The following is a 21,194-nucleotide window of genomic DNA, read 5'->3' as shown; positions in this document are numbered from 1 at the left end:
AGCGAATCATCGATCATAAAACTTTAGGCATGTATTGTGATTGTGCTAATTAAAGTACACTAAAGAGAGGTTGAGGTTAAAGGATTATGATCATTACCCAAATGGTTAATAATGATCGATATATAATCTTTAGCTTATAAAATTTAAAAAGAATGTGATTGACCCACACACTTCACACCTAGAAACTTACTGCTACGTGGGTAGATCGAATACAAACAAAAGGAGTATGTGTAACTCATACTTTGTATTTAAATGTTCCCTCAAACAACTTGTATTTTATTGGCCTTCAATAACCAATGCAAACAAAGTTGCATTATCAAATTTTGGTTTTGCTCCAATAAAGTTCTCTTTAACCTACTTCACGATTGACTATTTAAAATTTTGAATTAATGCATGAATAATTAGATTAGACCCAACCAAATATCATGGTATGCGTTAACTTTTTTCATACCAATTTAGTGTGTTCGTTTATCAAGGTACATAATTTTGAAAAGTAAATTGGTCTTTGGTTTTATCAATGATTTTAATAAAAACATAAATATACATGCACCATAATTCAATAGCTAGTGTTCTATTTTATTGGAAGTGAATAAAAAGGAAAGCTAATGTCAAGGAGCAAGAGATAATTAGACTAGATTAAAACTTTTGAAATAAAGAAATAACTCTGATGTTATACGTTACGACGTTGTTATGTCTAAGGATTTGTTTACATATAGTGAATTGAGCTGAATTGAATTGTACTGAACTGAATACAGCTTAATTGAACTGAACTGAATACAGCTGAAATGAATATTTTACGAGAGAAGAAAATTAGGAGTTAAACTGAACTGATTGGAGCTGAAGTGAACAGACTCTCCATTTAATTTATTTTTTGAAGCATAAATTTCCTAGACACCACATATGAGTAGGGTTGTTTATCGGTTCAAGACCAGGCCAGACCGAAAATTAGAATTTTAAGAACCAAAGACCGGGCCGATTAAGTTGGAGTCGAATCCGGACCGGACGCAAAGAATAAATCCAAAGCTCAGACTAGACGGCTTTGGACCGATTTATTTATTTTTTTAAAAAAAAAAGAGAATTCTAAATTTTTAATAATTTTATGAAAAACTCGAAAAAAGTAAAGGAAAAACTATATTTTAACGTCTTTTTTTTTGTGTGTTTAGTACAAAAAAGCTCATAAAATTAAAGTTTTCTTAGCTTATTAAGGACAATCTTAACTATTATATTTAAGTTTTCACGTATATTTTAATCAAAAATCAGTCCGGTCCAAAACTGTTTCTATAGGATTTGGGATCGGACCGAACCGAAGAATGGGAAATTAAATTTCTAGACTCGAAGACAGGTGAGTCCGGTCCATTTTTATTTATGAACACCCTGCATATGAGTGTTTCATGTATTGATTAAAAGAAGAAAGAGTATGTATAGGTTTATACTTCTCTAATTACTACGAAGTACTTCGTTATGATTTTCGGATGACACTCCATTAACCTTGTGAAGTAGATTTTTTTTTCAAACAAAGGTTGCGGGCCTTTGCAACTCAAACCCGTTTCAATTTTTTTATTTTTATTTTTTAATTTTTTTTTATAAACCATTAAAATAAAGACTTGTGAAAACCAATATACTCCTAGCTAAGTAAACGTATGTTATGATGGAAATTGCAACTATTGCAACCTCTAATTCTCAATCCCATTAGGAAAAAAAGGGCAAAAAGGGGTGGGGGGATCACTTGTTTTGTTTGCCTTCGTTCAGATCCTCGTGATGTCTTTTTATTTCGATTAGACTTTTCTCAATGCATCACTATCTAATATCCACGAAAACTTGTACTTAGTATACAAAATAATGTGGTATATGCTAAGTAAGATCAGATTAATCATTCCAAGATTTATAAATATCACCCCCAACACCTGAATCAATCTTTTTAAATAAAAAAAAAAAAAAAAAAATCAAACACGACACCTCACCTCATGCTTCATAAAAACCAATTTCTTAGATCGATATATCAATTATTTTCATTTACTTCATATTAAAGTTTTATAAGTTCAGATAAGATAAAAAATTAAAGAAAAAACGTTATGATAAGAATATTACAGTTCAAATTACAACTAAAGACTTAATACGTAAAAAATCAAGTGAATAGAACACATCCTAAACCCCCCCCCAAAAAAAAGAGAATTTGCAATTAAGTTTAGCCTGGGAGACGAATTTGGTGTGTGTTCTTTATTGTTTTTCTTTGATATTTCCGCAATTGATTGGTCATTAATTCATTATATAACTCCTTGACCCTAACAAAAATTAATTCAATTCAAAACCCAAGCCTTGGAAAAAAAAAATTTACTGAGTGGTTGAATATTTAGCAAGTTAAATAGGGAGTAACTGAGTAAGTAATTAACAACCACCAAATATTCCATGGTCTATAAAGGTTAATGCCGAAAGCAAGAAATTCTGGTCGAATTTATTTGACTTGAGTTGCAATAAAGAGAAATTTGCTTGTGCCTACTTTTTTTTTATGTGCAATTGTGTAATTTGTGTTGTATTCCTGTATACTGGTTACCTTTTTTTTTTATTAGTCCTTTAAACACCTTATAAAAAAAAAATTGTTTGTTGTCCTAATTTCCATGTAGTTCAAATTTATTTTTACTATAATTAATTTTTCTATATATTGAACCCATCCTAAATTCCTAATTAACATATGAAATATTCAAATATTTGATGTTACTCACTTTAATTTGACCCTTTATTTTATATTGTTTTCATCACTCATAATTACGAACCAAATCATTGTAATTTTTCGCGTTATCTTAAGAATATTATACATGTCTATTAAAATCCATACATGAATAATATGTACCTGACGAGCTACACTCTCCAGCCCTAGGAATTTATATTATTAAAGGTTCCTTTGATCCTAAGGAATTTCCAAAAATGCCTCATATTCCCATATATTTGATTAGTGCTTTGCCGAGGAATTTCCAACAATGTATGTCTCATATTCTTCCCAATTTCCATAGGTGATTGGCTTAGTGCTCTCAGAGTCATATTTCGAACCTATAAAGTAGTAATAGTAATAGTTATCCCCCTATAAAATTTCTTATTTCTCTTAATAGTAAGTAGTAATATTTCGAACCTTTTAATTTATAGTACTTTGGAGTTATGTTGCGAAATACAATAATTATACAAAAAAATTTTGAATATAAGTATTCATTATTGTTTTTCAATTGATTTGGACTCCTTTTTTGTATGACAATCACCATTCAATAACCAGAAGAAACTTTGTAAAACAAATAAATTATTATACCATTTGGACCAAACCCTTTAAAAAAAACCCAAAATTTTGACGTGGGACAAGCGATAAAAAGATGAAATAAGTGAAACACAATAAAGTATATATTTTATGGTACGATAGGAGTGTATTATTATCAATTTTTTGACAGAAAAAAAAAAAAAAAAAAAAAAAAAAAAAAAGGTTTAGTGATCTCAACTTAATACTTTGCTTGGCCACATGCCAATGTGAATAAAAATCGACAAGTAATGTTTGTTGGTTACTCCCACAACTTTCATACTCCAATTGTTTAAGCATCTTTCTAGGTCCATCCATTCTATCAAGCCATATTTTTATATAGGGTTGAGGCTTCTGTCATACCCACCAATTTCCACCTAATGGACCATTCATATACTGTTAAACTAAATTATCCAATAAATTAATTTATTACTTTGTAGTACAAAACTCACTTATTTGGGTATATGCCAAATCTTGCAACTGAAGTGAATTATCCTTTGTATCAGATATATTTGATAATGGAGAGAGCATGCAGTGTTTTTAATAAGAGGGCGCAATGTGCCGAATTGTATACTGACTTTCATTTGACTTTTTAAGAGTTTTAATGTATAATAGTGAGAAATAATATATTTTGGTCTCTATTATTTTTTCATCTTATTTTTGCTAAATTGATTAATTGTATTGAATTGAAATTATTGTTATTAATTAAAACTTATTTATATTAATTCTCTATTGTATTTGTTCACTTTGACGGGATATTGTATTTGTTTTTTAAAGCTATTGATTTTTTTATTTATTTATTTTTTTTTTTTTTGAAACAAGCTATTGATATTACTTATTATATACTCTGTATTAATTTTACTAAAATATAATTATTTTTGTTGAATTGTTCTAAAATTATTTTAAGTGAATATATTACAAATATATTAAGGTGAAGATGGAGGATAGTTGAATAGGGTTAATTAACATTTGAGTACTACACTCTAAGAAAAACAAAACTACATTTCAAATAAATGATTTATATATTTTTTTTGCTTACACATTTCTCTTTATTTAGATGAAACATTTTATCTTAAAACAAATCATTACGTAAAATAAACCAAAAAAAATCACATAGGGTTATGGCCAAGATTAAGCATAAAATCCACCACCTGTTTTGTCTCTTTAAATCAATGATTGAAAGAGACTAAAACAAAATATTAAAAAAAAAATCTACAATCTACACTAAAATAGTGACGTCCATACCAATGCTATAAATTCACTATTATCATTAGTGTCTCATTTATAATTATAATTACTTTTTTAAAAAAAAATACTTTGTATAAGTTATATTTTGACTTTTACACTATTTATTCATGTACATCACTTTAATTAATAATTACTCCATATTTTATACATAATCAAATATATATAAAAAATATATATATAAAAAAAAACTCTACAATCTACGAATGATTTGCCCAATTGGTGTTAATAAATAAATAAATTACTAAAATAGTGTTCACTTAAAAATATTTCTCAAAGTAGTGTTCATGTAGGTTCGAAAATTTCGAAGCTAGGAGTTAATATTGCTTCGTTTAAAAGTCTAAATTAAAAATTAGAGTCTCAAAACTAGTTCTCTTAGGTTTTATTATTTCACTATTGTTATACACTGCACGTTGATGGTAGATGCGGTCGGGAAGGAAGCATAGTCAATCTCTGAAATCACTATAATCAGGTATGCTTTCCTTCTTTTCTAATTAAAATTCAACTGAAATTTCTGGGGGGTTTACATAACAATTAGATTAAACTTTAACGGAACAATGTAAATTGGTAAAATTTAACCTATTTATGAAAAATTATTTGTGAGTATCGTCCGATTATACTCATATAAGCTTGGTGAATTAGACTTTGCAATTGTATATGTCAGACATGCACCACTTACAAGTGCTCAGAGTTCTAGGAGATTATTGGGTTAATCAGTATTCAATAGTAATTAGTTTTAAATTAATTGTTTCAATTTTTTTTTGGATGAAAATCTTGATGGGTTTTAGAGTTATACTCAAATTGACATTCTTTCGAGTGAATACATATTTTGTACAAAGACGTGAATCATCCAAAAAAAGGTTTCTTGATGGACATTTGTATAGCGATAAAACAACGAAGGACATAGAAGCAAATGATGCTAAAGCAGTTCATCACAAGGTTGAGATGTATCACCGAGACAATGGCATCTACCAAGTGACAACTGGTCGTGGCAATAGAGAACAAAAAAAGAGTTCTCATACCCATACAGTCAACCTTAGTCACAAAACTTGCACATGTAACAAGCTTCATACATACAAAATTCCTTGTTCCCATGTTCTTGCAGTATGTAGGTCATATAGTTTGTCACCAGCTCAATTTGTTGACCCATTTTATTCAAGTGGTGAATATATGGGAACATGTAGGGAAACTTTTAATCCTATCCCTGACAAAGACTATTGGACACATTATAAAGGACCAAAAGTTGTTGCCGATGCTAGTCTCAAGCGCAGTCCCGGACGACCTCCTTCCCAAAGATTACGAAATGAGATGGATGAAGGTAATCGAGCAAAGGTGACATGTAGTGTTTGTCGACAAAAGGGACACAATAAAAAAACTTGTTCATCAAGGTTATCTAATTTTTTAAGATAATTTTATTTCTTATATGTAAATATAGTTAGTCAAATGAAATTATTTTTCTTACTAACAATATTACATGTCTACTTTTTAACAGATCAAATGGAGCTTCCAACTCTACTTCTTGGCCAACATGACTCTTCAAATTTTCATTTGAAACATGAGCACACATCTGTATCTTGAGGGTTGTTGGATCATCATCTCCAAATTCATAAAAAACGGTGCTAAATTGAGTTTTTTTTTTTTATTTAGCTAGTATGACATGTTTTGAGTTATTTTGTAATGAAGTAATACCATCTCCAAATTGATATTGCATTGTAGAACTAGCAGTTGGTTTCAAGAATGGTGATTGAGTGCCCTTTGATAATTTAAATCCGTCTAAATAATGCATTATGTATTATGTTACATATACGTTTTTTTGACAAGGTTATATCCAAATCAAAAATGCTAAAATTTTTAAACATTTATATTACTTCGTATTCATAATCCATACTCTGGTCAAGATACCGTAAGCATTAAAAATAAAGAATTTGATGGTTTAAATATATGTATTTTTGGATTGTATTAGCCATTAATTTTTAATTCCTAGCTTTGTAATTTCCGAACCTACATGAACACTACTTTAAGAGATATTTTTAAGTGAACACTATTTTAGTAATTTATTTATTTATTAACACCAATTGGGCAAATCATTCACAATCTACATTAAAAAATTGTAGATTTGTTTTAATTTATAGTTTTACAAATATCAATTTCTATAAATTATACTCGTACTTATTGATAATTAAAGATTTTATTTTTTAAAGTAACGCATTGTCAAGTGTGCCTATCATTATGGAACACTTACTAAAAAAAACCGGATGAATATTAAAATTTCTTGATTTTATTGAAGTACTTTAAAAAAAAAAAACGGAATGAGTATTATATATTTACAGAGCGAAAAGGCATAAATATGCTTGTATATACTATATACTATATAGTCTTGAAGTCATGTGTTGACTTTAAAGAGGAGAGTGAGATGAGGTTAATTAGTCGTCGTGATCAGATTAAGCATTAAGGGGGCATTACCATTAACCAATAATAGTGTTTCACTAATTGGTATACACTAGACCCTAGTGTAGGTAGCCCAACCTACACTCCCTCTAAACGCAGCGTTTAGAGTTACTACCCACACCCCCTCCACTAACCCACAATAATTACCCACTCCCCACAATAACCGCAGTAACTGCATAACTAACTTCCCCTACCCCAGATATATATATACATAAAAAAAAATAAAAAATAAAAACAATTTCAAATCATTCTCTCTCTCTAAACACCATCTTCTTCATTTCTCTAGAGTTTCTCTCTCATCAAACCCAACGAATCACAACAAAATCATACTCCAAAATTGCTTCAAATGTTTGATATTCGAGAAGAAATTAAACAATCACAACAAAAAGAGTAAGTAATTTCGTTAGTTTTGTTCATTTTTTGAGATTGTAGTGCAATTTTATGTGTGAAACCTTAATTTTGTTCATTTTGTTGCGATTGTAGTGCGATTTTGCAAAAAACCACTACAGAGAAGAACATGCAAGAAGAAACTGCAAAATCGGAGCAAAATGTATCTAAAGTAGGTAATTTTGTTCATTTTCTTTCGATGACAATTATAGTGCGATTTTATGTGTGAAACCTAATTTTTGTTCAATTTTTTGCAATTGTAGTATGATTTTGGAGAAGAATACTTCAGAGACGAGTAATTTGTTGAAAATTTCTGAAGAAATGTATGAACCCTAACTTTTGTAAAACCTAATTTGTTCATATTCTTGCGATGAAAATTATAGAGCGAATTTATTTGTAAAACCTAATTTTTGTTAAAAAAATTTGCGATTGTAGTAATTGTTCTAAGATTTTACTGAAAATAACTAAAACATTAACAATTTATTAAATAAAACAGAGACGATGATGATGATGTACCTCTTTAGTCAAGAGTAGACAAATTGAAAAAAAACCGCCAAAATGATCCAATTGTAGATCCGGAACTTTTAAAAGATATTGACAAGTCAATTGGTACGGATTTAACAATGTCTCCACTACCAAGGTAATTAGTCATTTACAGAATATATTATGTTCATGTCTAATATGCTAGTTGTATTTGATAAAAATTGGTTTTATCTTTGTTTAATATGTTATTTGTATATGATCATATTTGATACTCATAATGTTCATTTATAGATATAGTTATGATCATATATTTATATTTGTTCATATGAGTATTTATTGAGATTTAAGAGCAAAAGTACATTTCATTGAAACATCATTGTATATGATCATATTTGATACTCATAATGTTCATTTATAGATATAATTATGATCATATATGTATATTTGTTCATTTGAGTATTCATTGAGATTTAAATAACAAATATGCATTTCATTAAATCATCATGCACAAATATAAATATGATAATAATCATTTCAGTGATATGCATTCAAACTAATTTCATGTAATTAATTTGTAATGTAGTGCTGTGCCATTTAGAGTGATACACTTGCTTCAATTTAGAGATGGGAAATCTGAACCATCAACTCTAAAGAAGGTTATAGAACAAAATGAATATGGTAATAGTTATGAAAGATACACTTTAAACAAGTAAGTTTATTTGTATAAAATAATTGTTTTTACATTCAATTATTGTACATTGTATATATATACCAAAATTATTAGGTAATTCTTAAAATTTTAGTGAAAAAAAAAGGTTCGAGTGAAATTTGTTATGTCAAAATCAAGACCACCAGAGACAAATCAAACAATAAGGTATAAAAGCTTTATACCAAAATAACTAATTATCTTCTTCATTGTATAAATTAGTTCATACTTTAATATCATATTATATAAAATAATTCTGTTTTTTTTAAGTGAACAAAGTGAGAACATTCCTGCTACTAATGCAACAACTAAGAGTGTGTCTGCTACACATAACACAACTGACAAAGAGAGTAGGGATGAAAGGTATACTAATGATCAATTTTATATAAACAAATGTTCATTTTTATAACAGTATATTTTGTGTACAATTTATGTGCATTTTTTATTAAAAGTATTTCTTAAAATTGATTTCAGCAGCAAAAACAAGTTCAGCCAGAAGAGCAGAGCAATCCAGACAGGAATACTCCTGAGAAAAAGGACAAAAATGAAATTGATAAAAGGTATAAATATATAATGTTCATTTCATTTTTGATAACTATCTATTTTGTGTACCATTTATTTCATTTTTATTTAAAGTATTTCTTAATATTGATTTCAGCAAGCAAGAAGAGGTTCAACCAAAAGTGCAAAGCAATCCAGTAAAGAATAGTGTTGGCCAAAAGTAAGAAAACTTAAATGTTCAATTTAGATAGACTATATGTTCATTTGAAAATCAGTACAAAAAAGTTTGCTCATGGCCAATAGTAATATAAGTTATATGTTCATTTTTTTATTTACTAATCAAAATTGTAAATTCAAACATATTTTTAATGAAATATCATAAAACCCAAAGATGATGCAAGAATAACAACATTAAAGGACAAGATGCAAGAAATACATTTAGGCATAGAAAGAAACCCAAAGTATGTTTAAATTTAAATAATTGAATTAATTTAATCAATTAATGAATATATTTCAAAGTTATATAACAATATCATACATTTACAGGAAGTACAAAGAATCGACAATCAGAATTATGAGAAATCTCAAAAGAATGGAAAAGGCAAGCAAGGAAATCAGGAAAGGTAAATGATCATATTTATTGAATATTTTTGTTTAATAGTCATAAATATCAATTTTAATAATATTATTACTTTTGAAGGTGAAGCAAAAAAGAAAGAAAAAGGGCCAATAGAAGAGAAAACTGTGGAAAAAGGTAAAAATTTTAAAATGTACATTTTTATTACAAAAAATGTTCATATTGGAAAAGCATAATATTAAATATTCAATAAGATTAAAAAAATTAAATTTTAACCAAATAAATTTTAATAGAAGGACAAGAAGGAAAAAAAGGGACTGAAAAAGAGAAAAGCCCTAAAGACAAAACTGTGGAAGATGTCTTTCCAAAGACAACAAATGTAGAAGGTAAAAATTTATAAATGTACATTTTTATTACATAAAATGTTCATATTGGATCTACATAATATTGAATGTTCAATAAGATTAAAAAAATATATAAATATTAACTAATTAAATTTTCATAGAAGGACAAGAGGGAAAAAAAGAGCCTGAAAAGGAGAAAATCCCTAAAGAGAAAACAGAGGAAGATGAGTCTACAAAGACAACAGATCCGAAAGGTAAATAGTGGAAAATGTACATATTCATTATCTGAAATGTTCATTTATATTGTATATAGTAAACATTTGTCATCCAATTTAAATAAATGTTTATTTAATCTTTTATATTTGATCATTTCATATGCAGCACAAATTGCACCTGATTTTGTTCAAATTGAGGATGAAACTTATCTTCTAGATCAAGATGATGATAAAGTTTCCACAAAACTTAGTGAGGAGACAGCTCCATCATCACAAAAAAGTGATCAGTCAACCAAAATGAAAACAAGATACAAAATGGTTGCAAGGAAAAACAAAAACAAAAGCCTTGTTGTTGTGCCAAGTGGTAGAATTACAAGGAGCCAAGGTAATCATAATACTTTTCTGTTTCACAATAAATATTACACTTTCAAATATACTAACATAAATTTTATTTAAAAACAATAGATGTTCTGTTAGATGAATCTGAAAAGGGAAGCCTGAAGAAGGATGTTGAACCTGCTAAAGAAACCGCAAAAATAGGACAGAAGAGAAGAATGTCTACAAGGACTTTTCCTATTCAAAAGGAAGCTGATGCACCACCTCCAGCACCTACTCCGATAAAAAAATTGGCAGGTGCTCCTGCTGAATATCCTCCAGACCAAGGCAAAAAGGGTAAATGTTCAATCTTAATGTATAGAATGATCATTTATGATGGTATATCATTAATGTTCAATTTCAATATATAGGTGGGGAAAAGAAAACTCCAGAAGAAGTGAAGAAAACCTCTAAGGTTGCTGGCAAAAGAAAAGCAGGTATATAATGATATATTATAAATGTTCAATTTCTATATATAGAATGATCATTTGAGAAAACAATTTTGTTCATTTTATCATTTGCTTACTGTACATTTTCAATACTTAAACAAAATTATATATTTAATTTTCAGATGTTAGTCCTGCCAAGAGAAATGCTGGAAAGAGAAAAAAATACAAGAAGTACCATCAGATGAACCCTCTCAAGATCCTACTGATGAAAGTTCTACTGACAGTGATGATGATAGTGAAGAGTCAGTTTATAGAGCAGAAGCAGAGCCTGTCAGTGAGGATGATTATGAGGTGGAGGAAGAGGAGGAAGAGGAAGAAGTAAAGCCAAAGAAGAAACAGGCAAAGAAAGGGAATTCAGTGAAGGCAAAGGTTGAAAAGGAGGAGCAAAAGATGGTACTGTATGATGAAGGAAAGATTAAAGGTAGGGGAAAAAAGAAAATGAAAACTGAAATGGTTCAAGCAATAGAAACTGATGAAGTTGAGGAAATTCAGGAAGATGAATTTGAGGAAGAGAAATCTTCAAAGAGAGGAGGACATGTGAAGTTCATTGCATGGATAAAAAAGATGACACCTACCCAAAAACAACAAGTTGTTGATATAGGGTTAGGATCACTTCTTGACATTAGTTTACCTTAACTTGATCAAAAGTTTTGTAACTGGTTATTGGGAAGTTTTGAAGAAAATAGCCAGTGTTTTGAACTACCAAAGAATGAAAAAATAGAAATTGAGGTAGAGGATGTTAGGGTAGTTTATGGCTTGCCTACAGGAGAAATTCCAATTGTTGAGCCAAAGTCTGATAAAATTAGTGAGGAGTATGCAGAATTTTGAAGAAATGGAGAAAATCATGGCCAGGAAAAACTCCATCAGTGAGTCAGGTATGATCAGTTTTAAATGTTCATTTTAAATACATTAAATGATCAAAAGTATAAATGTTTTGTTCATTTTGTTTGCAGATTGTGAATGGATACATAAATGATAAATTCACCAACAACAGACCACCAAGTGAACATTTCATTACTAACTTTTTAGCAGTGGCTGTGAACTGCTTGATGAAATGTGTATCAAACAATCAATGCCATTTAAAATTTCTTTATTCTATGATGGACAAAGAAAACATAAAAAATTTGAACTGGTGTCAGTTTGTATATGGCTCACTTATCAAATGTCATGTTGATTGGAGAAAGCAGCAAGGCAAGGGGTTCTACAAAGGCCCTCTTCAATTTCTGATGGTATATAATTGAACAACCAATAATTTCAACAAATGGTAATATGTTCATATATTTAATAATAATGTACATAAACTTAAGTAGAAATGTTCATTTCTAATTATTATGTGTAAATACTATTAACTTAGTGTATCTCCAAAATGATGATTTATAATACAGCTGGAGAAAAGGATGTGGGTAAAACTTCAGCAGCTTCAGAACAAAGAATTGAAGAATTTTCTAGAACTGGTATAATGTTCAATTAAAAAGTGTAAAATGTTCATTTACAAACAAGAAATATTCATTATTAATTGTATTTTTTTGTTAGACGCAGCAACTGGTTCAAAATTTGATGCTGACACTAGGTCATATAATGAAGGATTGCCTAGAACAGGTATAATGTTCAATTATAAATACTCAAATGTTCATTTACAAAGAAATAATATTATATCTAATTAATTTTTTTCTTAGATGCAGGATCTGGTTCAGTGGTTGATGCTGACCCTAGGTCAGATGGTGGTGAAAAAAGTGATGATCCAAAAAACACAGTTGGAGGTGGAAAACAAAACAAGGAAGATGTTTTTGAAAAAACAAAAAATGATGAAAAAGTGGAGGGGTAAAATCCTGAAGACATGTCTTACTATTAGGGTTATGTAATTAGTAAGGATAAAATATCTAGATGGAACAATTTAACTTATGTTACTATCGTGTTGTAACTTGAAACTGGAGTTTCTCAAACTATTGTATGTGTGTACATTATTTTGTTGAATATGTAATATGAATGTGTGGTTTATGTTAAATCAATATCTTTCATTTTATGAATTGAAAATGATTCAGGGTGTTACATAAGAAGCTTATATTTTATTAATATGTACTGACATTGTTTGACTTTTCAGTGAAAACAAGAAGATTGTTGCTTCATCCTCAAAAGTCACAAAAAGGTACATTATTTATATTAAGTAAATGTTCAAAAATAATAATGAACATTTTCATATACCTAAATGTACATTTTTGTTATGTAATATGACCAGGAATGATGATAAGAAAAAGTCAATTGCAGAAAAGAAGAAAAAAACTAAAAAGGAAAAGGTTGAAAGGTATAATTTCAAATTTATTTATATACACTCAAATGTTCATTTATGTTCCTCATAATTTTCTTAATTTAACAATATTTTATATTGAACAACAAGACCAAAATGCGAAAAGCAAACAATTCCTCCTGCTTTCCGATCTCCTTACTTGGTCAAGTACAAGGATCTGTTTAAAGATGAGAAAGCCATGAACCAAATTGCAGTAGACTTTGCTCTTGGTGGAAAAGATGAAAGGTAATTACTTACACTAATTAAACTTAAGGTTTAATATCTTTTATAAAAATATGTTCACATTCATATTATTAAATGTTCATAATGCAGTGCACTCTTATACTATGATGGCTTGAATCTCATCAATAGAAATGAAATGAAAACTCTTGGAGATGATGTTGAAGTGACAAATTGTGTCATAGATGGATGGGCAAGGTTTCTTAATCATAAAAAGCCGAGAAACAAGATTTATTTCTCAACAGTGCTTCATGTTAGTCTTTTTTCTTTTTTTATATTATTGATTCTATTTTCCTATGATAAATAATTGCTAAAAATTCATTTAACTTCTATATATTTGTTTCTATTTCAACATCACATTATGTGCACAAATAGAGTTTGTCGAGAAGGATCATCAATGAAGACAAGAATTAATGCCTTCATAGAAAGAATTGACAATGAACTGAAGTTGAATAAAATTGACAGCATTGTTGGATATAAACAGGTATTAATTCTTGTTTAATACAAATGTTCAATTACATTCAATATATTGTCCAATAACATTATATAATTTGTTCAGGTCTTCTTCCCAGTATCAACTTCTCAACATTTTTTTCTGTTGTGCGTCAATCATATAGAAGACAAAATTCATATAATTGACAATAGAAAACTACCAAAAAAGGTATCAGTCCAAGCAAAATACGAAGAACAACCAAAAATGATGGTGAGATAATATGTTCATTTATAGTTGGCTACATGATCAATTATATTTTATTAATTGTTCATGTCTTCATCACAATACAAACTTCTAAACAATTTTTACTCTTTTTTCTATCAGTTAAAAGGATTGGCAGAGTACATGAAACACCTTGGATATCAAGATGCAAAAAGAATTGAAGACTACACAGTTGTTTTGGAAAAGATGAAATGGCGTAGCAACAATGACTATACAAACTGTGGAGTTTACATTATGAAGCATATGGAAACCTTCAATGCTGATCCTAATGAGAGCTGGATTTGTGATTTAAAACCAAACAATGTAAGAGTTATAAATGATCAATTATTTAAGATATAATATTCATTTATGAAACAGTAAAGATTGTTTAATTAAAATTTGACAATTCATTTTGTTCAACAGGTGGAACAAATTAAAAATCTAAGGCTCCAATACACAGCAGAACTGATGTTATTTGAAGAAAACACTGAATCAAGAGCAAATAGAAGGAAAGCTAGAAAATTTGCAACTTTGTAGTTTCAAATGTTCATTTACAACTATGTATATGTTCATTTCTTATATATGACTATTTTTTTTTTCTTTTTTTAAGAAATAGACTTATGGATTTTATTTTAATATTATTGTAATTGATATTTCATTTTAATCTTTGAATGAAAGTTTTTATATTTTATTTTAATATTATTGTAATTGATATTTCATTTTAATCTTTGAATGAAAGTTTTTTATAAGTTTTATAAATTGGATGTTGGTTCTTACTTTTGTTCATATACAAATGACTAAATAATCATTGATAAATGTAGAATTTTAAAACATATAAAATTCTAATGACTAAATAATCATTGATAAATGTATAATTTTAAAAACATATAAAATTCTAATATAAAGTTCAAATATACTAAAAATAGTACTATATAAAATATAATATTTATGTCTTTTACATAATAGATCGAAAATTCAAAATTACAAAATAGTAATTAAATCAACATTACAAAAAAGTCTAATGTTTATAAAGTTCTGGAATACTAATTATTTATCTTTATTAGCCAAACGTTTAGCTACACTTGTATAAAAAAAGGCTAACAACCTATCATACTTAGAAGAAATCTTTTTAGAACCTAATTGAACATTTCTTGATTGAAGAATTGGAACACGAGCACCTTGATCATTTCTTTGAACTGTGGGAGGAGTAACTTGAACATTCTGAACACGAAATCCTTGATAATTTATTTGAACCGTAGGAGAAATAACTTGAACATTTGTTGATTGAACATTCCTGGAGTTGGATATGATCATTTCTGGATTGGTGTTTGAACAATTATGAGTTTGATTTTGAACATTCCTGGGAACAGTAGGTTGAATAACAACAGGAGATTTTGTTGACGCACTAGTATGAATTGGAACTCTTGGATTAATTTGAGAGTAAGTTTTAACACCAGAAGCACCTTTATTTGCACCAACATTAGAACGAGGTTGAACAGCAGAAACACCTTCAAGATTTAAATCCTTCGCCTTTAAAAAAAATTAAATTGATCATTAATAAACCAGTATATGATCAGTTACAAACACTTATACAAACAAATATGGAAAAAAAAACCTTAGCAATAGATGAAATATCAACATCAATAGATATGATAGATGAAAGAGAGCTTTCACCAGTAGCCTACAAAAAAACCAAAAAAAAAATATAAAAAATAAAAAATAAATAAAAAAAAATTATAATATAGATCATAAATGCCAAAAAATAAAATAAATTTATAATCAATAACAAACAAACATACCTGATCAAAATCATTGGAAATACTATGATTTGATTCCTTAGAACTAGAAGGAATATCTTCTACAACAGCTGATTTTAAGCCGACCTATATTTTTAAATTATAAAAATCAATATTAATAAAATATAAATAAAATGTTTTTTTTGGCACATTTGAATTTACCTGAGCCTGTTTATTGCTCAAAACAATCAATTCGATGGGATCACTAATAGAATTAGCATAAGTAACAGCACAACCGTTCTCATCAAGTTCCTATTTAAAAAAAAAAAAACATAAATGATCATTTACGAAAACTGAAATGATCAATTTGAAAATATGAAATGATCATATACCTGTACAACTGCTTGCCCTATACCCCTTTTGTAAGGAGTGTACAGAGACTTTTTCCTCTTGAAATTACCCTTTGCCTTGTTACTCTGCTTCTCCAAGGTGCTCTTAGGCCTTACATTCCTCTCACCTTTAGGCCTAGCTTTTGGAGGATTCTTGATCTCAAGATCAACAATTTCAACCTCTTTAACAGGTTCACTAAAGTCAATTACACCTGATACACTCTCAACCTTTTCTTTTAACAGATTGAAATAACACTCAACCTCTGCCCTTGCATTCAAAGAATTCTGACAACTTGTTATCAACTTAACAAACTTTCTGATTGTTTGTGACCTCCAAACACTAGTAGCCACAACATTTGTCCTCAAAGTAGGTTCTTCAATACCATGACTACACATGGCAGCCTTTGTCCATCGTTTCATTATATACTTTTGTGGAATATTACGCACACAATGCAAATGATATACTCGAAGAGAATGAGAACAAAGTAAACCAGTCTCACTAAAGTACATGCATGTGCAACAAATTGCATGTGTTTCCTTATTAAAAACAACTTCATGCTTAATTATATCCTTCCCAGGCCTCCAAAGAAGATATGAATATTCTGGAAAACGCAAACCATTATCAACATGATCATAAGCTGTCCCCCTAATGAACTCCTCTTCAAAAAGCACATAAGCTTGAATAGTGTACAATGATCTTGCATAAACTAATATACCAATATTAGCAAAAGCTAGGTGCCTATTACCCCTCAGAGTATTGTAATCTCTTGCACCTTCCTTACTTCTCCACTCAGAAATGACATCAAGAAAAACATGATAAAAATCACATAAACCTTGAGTCTTATTAAGACGTTGTGAAACTGACTTATTAGTAGTTTCACTACGTTGAGAAGACAATATACCACCAGACCAATACTTCTTAGAATAAGCAGGACACCACATTTCCTTTATTTTATACAAATCACATAACCAATCATCATTTTCACATTTGTATTTATCACACATCCTGTATAACAGAAATGATCATATATTAATTTAAAAATGAACAAAATATAAATTAAAATATGTACATTTGTATAAAGAATAATGATCATAAACAATATGGACACTAATAATATTATGATAACATACATAACAAAGTAAATTGTATGATCATATGTAAAACACTAAATGTTCATATATATATCACATAATAATCAAATATATCACATAATAAAAATAAAAAATAAATACAAAAAACAATAATTTACCTTTTCCAGAAATATTCAAATTCAGCAGGAGTTTCACAATACTTCAAAAGATATCCAAACAAATCTGTAAAGCCTTCCAAAGCTCTCAATGCTCCAATGTGTTTCTTAGAATTTTGTTCAAGATGCCATACACATAAACGATGATGAACAGTTGAAGGAAAAATGTTTCTTATACCCGCTGCAATCGCTTGTGCTTGATCAGTCATAATTGTAATGGGACTTTTCCTCCCCATTGAGTGCAAAAATGTATCAAACAACCAATCAAAAGACTCGGTGCGCTCATTAAGAATAAAACCCATACCAAACATGACATTGTTACCATGATGGTTCATTCCAACAAATGGAGCACATATCATTCCATATTTATTAGTTCTATAAGTTGTATCAAAAACCAACAAATCTCCAAAGTAATGATAATCTCTCATCATCCTACCATCACGCCAAAAAAAACTAACTAAAGCACCACTATCATCTTGTTCAAAATCATAATAAAAATCTGCCTCATCCACATGTCTCTTGGCAAAATATTTAATCAATTGGTTACTATCACATCCTTCAATTTGGGCAGCTTTTTCAGATGACAATGCATTATAAGCATCAGAAGCAGTAAAACAAAGATTAGGAGATCCCCCAACCTCCTTCTTTAGAACCCTCAAAGAATCAGTAACTTTGACTCCACTCAATTTCATTGTTGAAATGAAAAGAAGCTGCTCTTTATTCACATCTCTTTGAGACCTTATCAAATGCCTTTTTTCAGGAGGAATCATAGCATGATTATGAACCATTTCATGTCTTGTACATGTATAGACCCCTAAATGATCAATATGAAACTGCACAAAAGCTAAACAACCAGTTCGATGATCCAACTTCTCATAAATCCTTTTATTCTTACACTTATTATCTTTGAATCCCTCATTACAACAAACAAATCTTTTCATCAAAAAAGAATCATCTCTTCTTCTCTTACTCTTCCCAATTTGAATTCCAAAACCTTTCCTAAAAGCATATTCATTATACGCTTCAAAAGCTTCATCTTCAGATTTAAATTCTTTATCCTTTAATTCAGACTGTTCTGCTTCTAAATACATAATATCATCATTTTTTTCCACTGCACAATATACAATTATAAATGATCATAAAGAGTTTCATGAATGAACAATAACAAATAAGTAAAATGTTCAATATCAAAACAACACATGATCAATTGCAAAAAGAATTTCAGCACATAATATTTTGAACAATATTTTCATTATTTACCACTACACATAATATCGATATAAAAATGTAAAAATAAATGATCAAAAATGACTTTAAGACTGAACATAAACACATTAGTAAGTATGAATAAGAAAACATAAACGATTAATTGAAAGTATAATCTACAAAATATACGACAAAAACACACAATTCTAAAACACAGAGAAAACAACAAATGAAACAACAAATGAAGCAACAAAATGTTCATACAAAGTATAACAATCCAAAAACGTTCATCATAATGTAATCAAAGTAGTAAATTCAAAAATCGAAAGTGAATAATAATACATCAATTAAGTTCAAATTAACAGAGCATTATAACAGAACAAATTAGAGATAATTAAAAATTGCAAAATTATGATCACAATTACTCACATTGTTGCACAAACGAATCAACCAAACGAACTCCAGAAGGAAACACACGCTCGCAATCACGATCAAAATCAACGCAATCTCCAGATGCAGAATTCGCCATTGATGATCGGTAACAATTAACGAGTTCGTTCAAAAAATCAAATGAAGAAGATGAATTAGCGAGAGAAAAATGTAGATAAAAAATGGAGGTTGATCAATTGAAGAGAGAGAAAAAATAGGGTTTAAAATCATATATATACATAAATTGAATAATAAGAAACAAAGAAAAAAGGAAAAAAGAGGAAGAAAAGAAAAAAAGAAAAAAAGGAAAAAAAAAAAAAGGAAAGAATCGCAAAAGGAAAGAAGCTGCACATGAGAACTCAATACCAGCTACAAAACGACGTAGCATAGGAGGGGTGTAGGGAACACACCCTACACTAGGGTGTAGGGTAAAATTTTCAGTGTTTCACGTGTAATTATATTATTGGGCTTTGATTAACGGGCTTAATTTTAGACTTCAGTCCACAATTCAATTTATCCTTCCAGTACTTCAAAGTTCAAACCCAGCAATTTCTTTCCATTAGGTCCACTGTTTTTCAACTACACAAATCTATTTTGATTGTCTACTTTTGGCATTTATCAATATCACTTATTTTCGGGATCCTAAAAGATACTATTTTTTTCACATTATTTTCAATTATTTTTGAAAACAAATTGAGATTAGGATAAGATAAGTTTAAGAAATTATTTTCGATAAATTTAATCCAATAAGGCAAAAGCTAATGAGCGTCCCCAGGAGGCCGGGACGTTAGATAAGAGAATTAAAAGTGAAAATATTAGAGTAAAACTAACATTAATTACACCGAATGACGCGTGATTTTATCATGCATTCCTAGGTTAATATTGTTTTAACCAATATAATTATTCCTTATCTAACGCCCCGGGGCGATTAATGGTTACTATAACCAAGTTATACCACAAAAATTAAAGTTTATCTCACTAGTAGAATAATTTGAAGTAAATCAAGATAAGTTTAGTTTAATTCAAACTAAAATCGTTAGATCATAGCCTCATAGGTAAAAATTAGGTGAACAAAAAACACTTCTAATAATCATTTTTTACAATTTGTTTCGTAAAAAAATAAATGCAAAATTAAATCTTGCTAATTTCTACTAGGTAAAATGATTTAATTTGTATCATCATAAGCACTTTTACACTATTTACATAATTTCTCTTTTGTTATTTATCAATAAGGAAAAACATAATCATCGAGTCATTTAAGATTTCATTAAACTCGTTTAATTTCGAAATCTATTTTTTAAATATCAACTTTTTATATGTAGTAATTCATATTATGTCGTTGTAAATAATTGTTGATGGAATTACAGTGGTGGCATACTAATGAAAGTCAATTAATGAGTACCCTTAGAAAAAATGACAAGTTGACGACTAATAAAACTTCATGGAGAAAGGTGCAGCTTATCAATTGGTTGGATGGTGGAAATTATTGTATAGTATTATTATTGTACCATGTATTTTTTTATTTTTCAGGGGTTGCAAATGGATAGGTAGAATTATTCTACACTTTTTTTAGTGCTTTAATTTGCACCCTTTGCAAGAGCTAAATGACATTAAGAATAACATCATTAGACATAGAAGAGTAAATTAGTACATGTAATGTAACTATATAACCTTTTTTTTTTTTTGACGAGAACTATGTAACATTTAAAATATGTCTTTTCTCGTCTTACCATATTTTTTTCACGGTGCAGGTAATTAATTGATTTCGTCTTTTAGTAAGGAATATCTCAAGTCAATATTTATGAAATGCAAGTAATGTAACTCAACTTCTTTTAAAAAAATAAAAATAAATAATGTAACTCAACTTTTAGACATGTATGTGTACCTTACGTTGTTTCAATATTGGTCATAGTTACAATTATTGCAAGTGTAAATGTACAAAAACGATGAGGTTTGTGTTAA

General features: G+C 28.9%; 3 protein-coding genes and 1 long non-coding RNA gene across 4 annotated transcripts; 3 read left to right on the top strand and 1 right to left on the bottom strand.

Annotated features, from left to right (window-relative positions):
- Positions 1 to 7,848: 7,848 nt before the first annotated feature.
- On the top strand, positions 7,849 to 9,216 carry LOC110730006. Its single transcript, XR_002512984.1, has 3 exons — positions 7,849 to 7,997; positions 8,817 to 8,909; positions 9,205 to 9,216. It is a non-coding gene; the product is annotated as an uncharacterized LOC110730006 (long non-coding RNA).
- Positions 9,217 to 9,559: 343 nt separating this feature from the next.
- LOC110730053 (neurofilament heavy polypeptide-like) lies at positions 9,560 to 10,929 on the top strand. The gene is made up of 6 exons (XM_021909830.1): positions 9,560 to 9,670; positions 9,748 to 9,801; positions 9,918 to 10,010; positions 10,130 to 10,222; positions 10,350 to 10,568; positions 10,649 to 10,929. The coding sequence occupies exons 1-6, from the start codon at positions 9,622 to 9,624 to the stop codon at positions 10,927 to 10,929; spliced, it is 789 nt and encodes a 262-aa protein (XP_021765522.1). The 5' UTR covers positions 9,560 to 9,621.
- A 2,473-nt stretch (positions 10,930 to 13,402) lies between these two features.
- LOC110730052 lies at positions 13,403 to 14,762 on the top strand. Its single transcript, XM_021909829.1, has 5 exons — positions 13,403 to 13,537; positions 13,625 to 14,015; positions 14,091 to 14,234; positions 14,349 to 14,549; positions 14,649 to 14,762. Exons 2-5 carry the CDS (start codon positions 13,893 to 13,895, stop codon positions 14,760 to 14,762), a joined length of 582 nt encoding a protein of 193 aa, XP_021765521.1. The 5' UTR covers positions 13,403 to 13,537; positions 13,625 to 13,892.
- Positions 14,763 to 16,086: 1,324 nt separating this feature from the next.
- On the bottom strand, positions 16,087 to 19,773 carry LOC110730306 (protein FAR1-RELATED SEQUENCE 5-like). The gene is made up of 4 exons (XM_021910098.1): positions 19,233 to 19,773; positions 17,601 to 18,708; positions 16,354 to 17,356; positions 16,087 to 16,273 (listed from the first exon to the last, which is right to left on the bottom strand). The coding sequence occupies exons 1-4, from the start codon at positions 19,330 to 19,332 to the stop codon at positions 16,109 to 16,111; spliced, it is 2,376 nt and encodes a 791-aa protein (XP_021765790.1). The 5' UTR covers positions 19,333 to 19,773; the 3' UTR covers positions 16,087 to 16,108.
- Between the last annotated feature and the right edge of the window lie 1,421 nt (positions 19,774 to 21,194).

This window comes from Chenopodium quinoa, unplaced genomic scaffold (assembly GCF_001683475.1).
Source record: "Chenopodium quinoa cultivar QQ74 unplaced genomic scaffold, ASM168347v1, whole genome shotgun sequence".
Lineage (NCBI taxonomy): Eukaryota > Viridiplantae > Streptophyta > Magnoliopsida > Caryophyllales > Amaranthaceae > Chenopodium > Chenopodium quinoa.
Note: the sequence above shows the minus strand (reverse complement) of the source record. Positions and strands in the feature narration are given on the sequence as shown.

Excerpts from the sequence above, each read along its gene's own strand:
- LOC110730053 (XM_021909830.1), top strand. The coding sequence starts at position 9,622 with ATGAGAAATCTCAAAAGAATGGAAAAGGCAAGCAAGGAAATCAGGAAA. Across the intron at positions 10,011-10,129 it reads AAAGACAACAAATGTAGAAG|AAGGACAAGAGGGAAAAAAA; the intron begins GTAAAAATTTAT and ends AAATTTTCATAG. Across the intron at positions 10,223-10,349 it reads AAAGACAACAGATCCGAAAG|CACAAATTGCACCTGATTTT; the intron begins GTAAATAGTGGA and ends TTTCATATGCAG.
- LOC110730052 (XM_021909829.1), top strand. The coding sequence starts at position 13,893 with ATGTGCACAAATAGAGTTTGTCGAGAAGGATCATCAATGAAGACAAGA. Across the intron at positions 14,016-14,090 it reads GCATTGTTGGATATAAACAG|GTCTTCTTCCCAGTATCAAC; the intron begins GTATTAATTCTT and ends TAATTTGTTCAG. Across the intron at positions 14,235-14,348 it reads AAGAACAACCAAAAATGATG|TTAAAAGGATTGGCAGAGTA; the intron begins GTGAGATAATAT and ends TTTTTCTATCAG.
- LOC110730306 (XM_021910098.1), bottom strand. The coding sequence starts at position 19,332 with ATGGCGAATTCTGCATCTGGAGATTGCGTTGATTTTGATCGTGATTGC. Across the intron at positions 17,357-17,600 it reads TTTGAATATTTCTGGAAAAG|GATGTGTGATAAATACAAAT; the intron begins GTAAATTATTGT and ends TCTGTTATACAG. Across the intron at positions 16,274-16,353 it reads TAGGGCAAGCAGTTGTACAG|GAACTTGATGAGAACGGTTG; the intron begins GTATATGATCAT and ends TTTTTTAAATAG.